The sequence below is a fragment of the Pseudogymnoascus destructans genome (assembly GCF_001641265.1).
Source record: "Pseudogymnoascus destructans isolate 20631-21 unplaced genomic scaffold scaffold_43, whole genome shotgun sequence".
Lineage (NCBI taxonomy): Eukaryota > Fungi > Ascomycota > Leotiomycetes > Thelebolales > Thelebolaceae > Pseudogymnoascus > Pseudogymnoascus destructans.
In genome coordinates, this window is record NW_020167561.1 from 71651 (window position 1) to 79598 (window position 7948).

The window sequence follows — 7948 nt, forward strand, 5'->3', positions numbered from 1 at the left end:
CCCAACACCTCAACTCACCCCCCCCTCCTCCCTCCACACCCACCTCTTCTCCGCCTCCTTCCCCCCCTCTCTCCTCGCAAACACCTCAAGGGTATTCTTAATACACCCCTTCGAGCTCTTCGGGAACTGTTTATTCAGCACCTCAATCAATCCAAGCTTACTCAATTCATTCCCCTGCACCGCCTGTTTAAACGCAGGCATCTCGTCGGGGGCGACTAGTTTCTTCGTCCCTGCTCCTCCAGACTTGCCGCCAGAGGAGGAGGAAGAGGAGCCCTTGGAGGTGGATGAGGGCGCGGTGAGTCCGAACATCTTGACGGTCTTCGTGGGGGGGCCGTTCAAGTGTGCGCTTGTCCCTTTCATGGGGTTTAGGGGGAGGCGAGGGGGCTGCATGGAGGGTGGTGGGGCGGGGGGTGCCCAGTAGTGGGTTGCGAAGGGGTCGATGGGGGTTTGGACTTTGATGTTTTCTGCGCGTGGGTTAGATCTGCTTTTCTCCTTGGATCTCAGGGGATAAAAAATGGATGCGGGGAAGGGGGGGTTGGCTTACCATGTATAACCTCCAACGCAAACCCTCGCATCTCGATATTCGGATACCGGCCTTGCTCGTCTTCCCAGCAGAGCCCCGTACTCTTCGGTTCCAAATCACCCAGCAGGACGAGTTTCCGCGCGTTAGCGATCTCGTCATCCGCGTCATCCAGGAAACCATCGAGATCCTCCTCTCCATCCGCATCATCGTCATCCTCGCCCTCAGACCCCAAATCCTCCTCATCCTCCCCCGGCTCCTCCCACTCCGCCTCAGAATCATAATCATAATCCACTCCCGGTAGATCACGCTTAATCGGATTCCTAGCTAGCCTTGCCGCGCCCGACACGGGTTGCTTGGTATACGTCCCGATGTACGGCGGCCGTACGTCCTCGGCGAATTTGAGGATCTTGTAGGAGATGGCCCGGAGGGAGGTGCGGGTGTTCTTGATCTGGGCATTTTGGGAGTCGGTCGTGAGGTCGATGGGTCGGGAGGAGCCGCCAAGGAGGTGTGACATGATTTGTTTGACGGGTACGCAGCGCCTGCCGCGGCGGGTGAAGCAGTTGTGGGGTATGTTGAAGGCTTTGGTCGCATCGAGTTTCGGTGGGCGTTCTGAGGCTTTTGATCCGCTGAGACAGGCATCTAGTTCGTGCTCCAAGATCTGCGTCGCAAACTCGTCCCGTTCAAACCGTAGTATAGGAGCTAGCGTGACGCTGTTCTGCACGAAGAACGCCGGGAATACCTTGTCGTAATCCGAGATCTCGCTGCGCTTATTTGGTGATTTATCGTCTGGTGCCGTACCTGCCGCGTTCCCGGGTTCTGGGCTCACGTCCTTCTCTGCCTTCTTGGCGGGTTGTGATATGAAGAAAGAATTGAGCTTCTTCTGGCTCCTCTCTTTCTTTTTCTTCTCCTCCTCCAGCCTTTGTTTCTCCTCTTCCTTTTTCCTCTTATCTTCCTCCTTGGCCTTCCTCTCCTTCTCCTTCTCCGCCCGCTCCGCGTCCTTCACCAGCTTCTCTGCCTCCTTAATAAGCCTTTTCTCCTCCTTCTCAGCCTCCTTTTTTTGCCGCTCGGCCTCCTTTTCCGCATCCCTCCTCGCCTTATCATGCTCCTTATCCCGCTTCTCTGCCTCCTTCCTCGCGCGCTCGTCCGCCTTCTCGCGGTCCCGGATCTCCTTCAAGATCTTCTTGTGTTCTTGCTCTGCGAACGTAAGCTTCGGCTTCCTCTTTGGCGGTTGGCCCCCGCTGCTCATCATGGAAAAGGCGTTCGGCGGCTGGAGAAGGGGTGAATTCGCTCCAAGGCTCGGGGTTCGTGACGGGGCTTCCGAGATTACTGACTCGGTGTCGCTCCTCGCTGGACTCGACTCTCGGATAAGGTGATGTGCTGCACAAGGTCGAAGGCGTTGTTCGAGTGACATCTTGAGAGGCGGTGATGTTACATTGGTAGAACTATCTTCATGTTGCCGTTTCAATGATCGCGGGGACACTGAGGTGCCGCCCATTGAGGTGTCCATTGTGCCAGCCCTAGCCAAACTCGGGGGGGGGGGGGGAAACAGTTACTCAAGCAAAGTCCAGCATATATGGGTTGATTCGGAATATTGTAAAGTGTAGTGATAGGCGTTGTGATGTCAACAATTGTTTCGGCCAGCGTTGTCTCTGAATGTCGTCTTTTGGGGTGGACACGCGTGAAGGGACGCGATTCTTGCAAGGGAAGTCGCGTAAATTGAACTTCTGTCCCGAATCCACGCTTATCCCAATATGGCAGTAAGCTCCCACCCCTAAGCGTCCGCAAGGCTACTCGTACAGCGAGCGGTGATCATATTCCGTAAACGGTAATTTCATCTTCAGCTATGACGTTAACTATTCCTTCGGAATACTCTCCTCGCGACCTCACACGACATATACCCTTTCTCGTGAGAAGCCCAACCACGGTCTATACATCTACAGGCAATATCTCATGCTGGCGCCTACGACATCTATAATGCCGACGCGACGGCTGACGCGCTTCATCGCCCTCGCCGCCCTCGTGCTCGTCACCATCGCCGTCTTCTACAGCCCCCTCACCCCCCGCCGCCGCTATCAAATCCCCACAAGCCACTCAACCTGGCAAGCCGAGCTCGGTCCCGTCGACAACAAAGCAACCTCATACATCGCTGAAGCCACACCTGCCGAGCTCTGCGCGCCCTACCACTGGGAACCACACACCCCCAAGGACGGCAAGCGCAAGATCTACGACCTCTTCCTCATCAACGATGAGTTAAACTGGCTCGAGATCCGCCTCAACACCCTCAGCAAGCAAGTCGACTACTTCGTCGTCGTCGAGTCCCCCAAGACCTTCACCGGCCTCGACAAGCCCCTCCACCTCAAGGAAAACTGGGACCGCTTCGCCCCCTTCCACTCCCAAATCATCCACCACATGCTCGACTCCGACCTCAACTCCACCAGGGCCTGGGATCACGAAGACCTGCAGCGCAACGCCATGTTCGACCAAGTCATCCCCTTCCTCGAGGGCCCAAAGGCAATCAAACCAGACGACGTCCTCGTCATCTCCGACATCGATGAGATTCCCCGCCCCCTCACCGCAACCCTCCTCCGCACCTGCGCCTTCCCCCGCCGCCTCACCCTCCGCTCAAAATTCTACTACTACTCCTTCCAATGGGAGCACCGCGGCCCGGAGTGGCAGCACCCGCAGGCAACCTTCTACACCGGGGAGACCACGCTGTCACCCTCGAACCTGCGCTCCGGTCGTGGAGGCAACCCGCTGACGCGCATTGGCGAGTCCGCTGATCTCTGGAACGCAGCGTGGCACTGCTCGTCCTGCTTTTCGCACATCTCCACTCTCCTTAACAAACTTGCAAGCTTCTCCCACACAGAGTACAACCAGGAGAAATACCGCGCCAAGGCGGGGATCCTGCGCCGCGTCCGCAATGGCCTCGATCTATTTGATCGCTACTGGCAGACCTACGACCGCGTGGAGCGCAACGTCGATGTGCCCATGTACGTCATGAACAACGTGACGCGTTTTGCGTATCTGCTTGATCGCGACCCGCCGAATGCCAATTTTGAGGATGTGTCGGAGTTGGATTTGTCGGTGCAGGAGATTGGGGAGGCACAGAAGAAGAAGGGGGGCAAGAGGTGAAGAGGCGGAGAGGGGTAGAGAGGAGTATACAGGTGACCTGCCCCAACAGGGGAGAGTCGGTTGACCCAAGAAGACCTCGCTCGGTTAACAAAAAATCGCTCAGTTGACCGTCAACCCAACTAACCAATAAAAACACTCATTAAAAACAACGTAGCAATTTGCACCTATGTGCCTTATGCATCAAGTCAAAATTGCTAAGATATAAGAGCAATTTAGCAACTGTTACTGTCACACTTTTAGCGTGTAACAGGAACATATTTGCTAAGGCGTACCTAATGCTAAGGTGCCTACTCTAGCCCCACGTGCCCAAATAGGAAAGGGGACTGTCACACTATGACAGAGCGATTTCTAGCCTAGTAAATTAGTAGTGTATCGTATGTAGTTAGCTATAATCAACAATTTGAACAACATCCTATGCTTGAAATAGGTGAATACTATATATTACTCTATGATAACTATAGAAGCTGACCCTTATGGCATCTAGCAAACGGCCTAGCTTGCTATGTAGATGGCAAGCTAGGTCTCTAAACTTATTAGAGAGTCTATTAAGTGTTACAATGGTCACAGAGGTCATGATGCTAGTCTAGGTAAAGTAAGCTAGATTGAATCTAAAGAGAGAAGAAGAAGAAAGGAAGGAAGAAGGTAAGGCTATTCCTCATTATATGCAGCTGTGCGATTAGCAATCCCTTGTAACCTTGGTAGCTACTATAGCTGCCTATTCCTATAGTTGCTAGCAGCTATGATGTGCGATTATAATACTACCTCCCCCCTAATTGAGATTAATCTCCTAATAAGGTCATTGTGGCTTCTATAGGTATTTTCAGTAGAAAGCTTATGTTTTATTGAAATTTGCAGCCGAGTACTATCATACTGACATTCGTTGCACTCAGTTTGCTATCAAACTCAAGAGCAAACTTGGAAATCTCCTCCTCAAACCTACAAGTCACTATACATATTTTGGCTTATCACACCAACAACAAGAGCAATACTACTCAACGATTGCTACAACCATCTATGATTCATTACACGTCATCGCTCCTTAGTTACTGGGCCGATATTACCACATAGCATATCTCTACAACCCTCTATGATTCATTACATGACATCACTCATACTACCACATGACATATCTCTACCAACTAGAGGCCTAGGAGCATGAACGATAGCTCTAAAAGCTCCTACGAACCTCTATGATTCATTACATGTCATCGCTCTTTAGTTACCCACAAGATTGGTTAAGTTATGACATAATTTGTCTATAGGGGTACTCTGACCTTGGACCTCCTTTTCACTTCCTATAGGCTAGGAACCCAAGAGATGGTTCTATGGGATTCTCTTACATTCGCTACATGATTAGCAAGCTAGTTGTGGGTCACACTTGATTTCTAATACATTTACCAAGCCTGGTTAGTCATGGAAAGTCATGGAAAATGAGAGAACTACACTCCTTTGGCATAAATAGGATTGCCCTTTCCTTAAGAAAGGGCAAGCAGGCAATACAGTAAATCAAATATCACATACTTCCACGTCTTTTACAAGCTTCCAAGCATTCATCTTGTTACTCCTTGTTTCTGAAAAGTCAGTGAGGTGTTAACCTCTGACTTACCCCTGAGTTCCCAGACTCAACATTTGTTGCAACTTGTCTGAACCACTTCACTACATCACACCCCTGATTGCTGCGTTGTGGAATAGTCTAAGCTACAACCCTTTGGCTCTGTTTCCTAAGACAGTGTGTTGTCTTAGTAAAATCATCCCTTCCTTGGGTGGCTAGATTCTCACATCTGGTGCACCCACCATTACAGGTACTAAGTGTTGTCTAGTAGGTGGTTCTTCCATGCTACTATATAGAATAACTTCTTCTATAGGAGTTTGGAGTTAAGGATTTCTTCAACTTCCCATTTAAGTTCATCCTCTATGATAATTAGAGGCGATGGTTCATGGTGCTGGCCTTGTAGTGCATCATTCAAATCAAGTCTTAACAAGTTGCCATATGATGTATCTTCATACTTGCTAGTAGTTCTAGCTGATATGCCACTTGTCTAATTTGTTCTAGAATCTTAAATGGACCAACTTGCTTATGATCAAGCTTTCTAGATGGCCTCTAGGTTTTGATATTTTGAGTCGATAGCCATACTCTGTCTCTAATTTGATATCTTAGTGAAGCTTTTCTGTTCTAGTTCGCTATAGTCTTCATCTAGGATTAAGAGAGTGCAATTTGATCTTGTAGAAATTCCCAAATATCTTTCATGCTTTAAGCTATGTCCTTGTGTTCTTATGAGGTAGTTTTGAACTTGCTATTCTCTATATTAAAGCTCATTCTTAGCTCAAACCCCTTTTTTACAAAAAATGGACTAACTTTTGTTAAGTCTAATGTAACGCTGACTTCTAAACGATAGAAGACACAGAGGTTCTCTTGCGTAAAGGTTTACTTATCAGAGGAGGCAGGGGATCAGACACAAAGGCTTCAAGTAACACGTTACTAGTATATAACAAATACTGTATTGAGTTGAGCACGAAGCTCCTATCTAAGGAAATACTATCTACTTATATAGTGGCGTCGTGCCTAGTGGACTCTTGGGAACTCACTCGAGTCCTCGGAGTCCTGGACTCTTAGGACTCTTCTCATCATCCTGCGAGTCCATCACGTGCCTAGTGGACTCCTGGGAACTCACTCGAGTCCTCGGAGTCCTGGACTCTTAGGACTCTTCTCATCATCCTGCGAGTCCGTCACGTGATACTTTCGGAACTACTATTCCCCGCTGCCCCTCCAGGTACCAGGGCCGGTCTCGTGCGACCTCCCTCCTTCCTGTCCTGTAGTTGGCCAGCCTTCTTGTTCCGTCGTAACACTCGCTCCCTTCCCCTGGGCATTCGTCTCGAATCCTATAAGTACGTCCATGTCCCCGGGACTCTGCTGCTCCTCAGCGAGTCCTTCAACATGCAACATGCCTACTGACACTGCCCGCAAACTCCAGGAACGCAACGATCTTGTCCGTCGAATAAAGAACCACGGATACGAACTACCCGAAATGGATTCTTGCTCGAACTGCGTGAGGCGAAACATTACTTGCGTGTCGTCTCCAAATGATTCACGGCGGTGCGCCGAGTGCGTTCGTCGCAACTTGAAAGAAAAGTGTGACTGTATGGGTCCTGAGCATCCCGACTGGGTGAAGCTCGAACGGGAGGAGGATCGCCTGGATCGCGAAGAGGAAGAAACCCTTTCGAAGTTACTTCGTCTGCGGAAGCAGAAACGCCTCATCCGAACCCGTGGTAAAGATATGCTCCGACGAGGTTTGAAAACCCTCGACGAGCTTGATGCGGCAGAGGAGGCCGAACGTGTGGCTGCTGAGAAGCGTGACGCTGTTGAGGTCGAGGAACAGGCAGTTAGCGCTGCCTCCTCGTCTGTGACCGGGACCTCCGCTTCCTCCGATCCACTGGCCTACTCCCCTGCATCTTGGGATCAATGGCTGGCGGATGGCGGCGTCGATATTCCTCCAGCAGTTCTTTGCTGATGTTCCTTGTTGGTTCCCACGAATTATCCGTAGGTTCGTAATTTTCCCATTTTATCAAAAACTCTTCTCGACGTCCTACTAACCTTCTGTCTAGGATCGCTTCGACCTCATATTCGATTATCTCATTCTCGGGTTGGAGTTCGGTGTCGGTCGCAATTGGGGTATTTCCTCTTGCTGGTTCCAGTAGTGAGACATGAAATACCGGGTGTAGTCTAGACTTCCTGGGTAGCTGCAGTCTGTAATTAACTGAGCTGACTTTGTTCAATATTTTGAATGGTCCCAATTTCTTGAAGTCCAACTTTGTGCTTGGTCATTTCGTTTTGATATGTTTCCGGAGTAGGTATACTTTATCCCCCTCCTTGAAGGCAGGTTCCATACTGCGCTTCTTGTTTGCGTATGCGGCGGATCGTTCATTTAAGAATTGGATGTCCGTCGCAAGTTGTTCGTGGAACGATTTCAGTTGTTCCACCACGATCAGGGCTTGTTCAGCTCGTGATTCATCCGGTCTTGGTTGCCTATATGCTTCTGGCTGGTAGCCATAATTGGCAAAGAACGGTGAGACTTTCGTTGCTTCTGTCATCGCGCTGTTATATGCAAACTGTGCGATGGGTAAGATCTGAACCCAGTTATCCTGTTGATGATTGACATAGCTTCGCAGGTACTGTTCAAGGGTCTGATTTAATCTTTCTGTTTGGCCGTCTGTCTGGGGATGAAAAGCTGTTGACAGCTTATGATTTGTTCCCAGTAGCGCCATCAATGATTTCCAGAATTTCGAAGTAAAGAG

General features: G+C 50.0%; 2 protein-coding genes across 2 annotated transcripts; one reads left to right on the plus strand and one right to left on the minus strand.

Moving 5' to 3' along the window:
* Window positions 1-9: 9 nt before the first annotated feature.
* VC83_09341 (uncharacterized protein) lies at window positions 10-2202 on the minus strand (the record flags this gene model as incomplete). Its single annotated transcript, XM_024472781.1, has 2 exons — window positions 545-2202; window positions 10-464 (listed from the first exon to the last, which is right to left on the minus strand). The coding sequence occupies exons 1-2, from the start codon at window positions 2028-2030 to the stop codon at window positions 10-12; spliced, it is 1941 nt and encodes a 646-aa protein (XP_024319667.1). The 5' UTR covers window positions 2031-2202.
* A 154-nt stretch (window positions 2203-2356) lies between these two features.
* On the plus strand, window positions 2357-4064 carry VC83_09342 (uncharacterized protein). Its single transcript, XM_024472782.1, has one exon. The coding sequence runs from the start codon at window positions 2474-2476 to the stop codon at window positions 3653-3655; it is 1182 nt and encodes a 393-aa protein (XP_024319669.1). The 5' UTR covers window positions 2357-2473; the 3' UTR covers window positions 3656-4064.
* Window positions 4065-7948: the final 3884 nt, after the last annotated feature.

Coding starts and splice junctions, on each gene's coding strand:
- VC83_09342 (XM_024472782.1), top strand. CDS start 2,474: ATGCTGGCGCCTACGACATCTATAATGCCGACGCGACGGCTGACGCGC.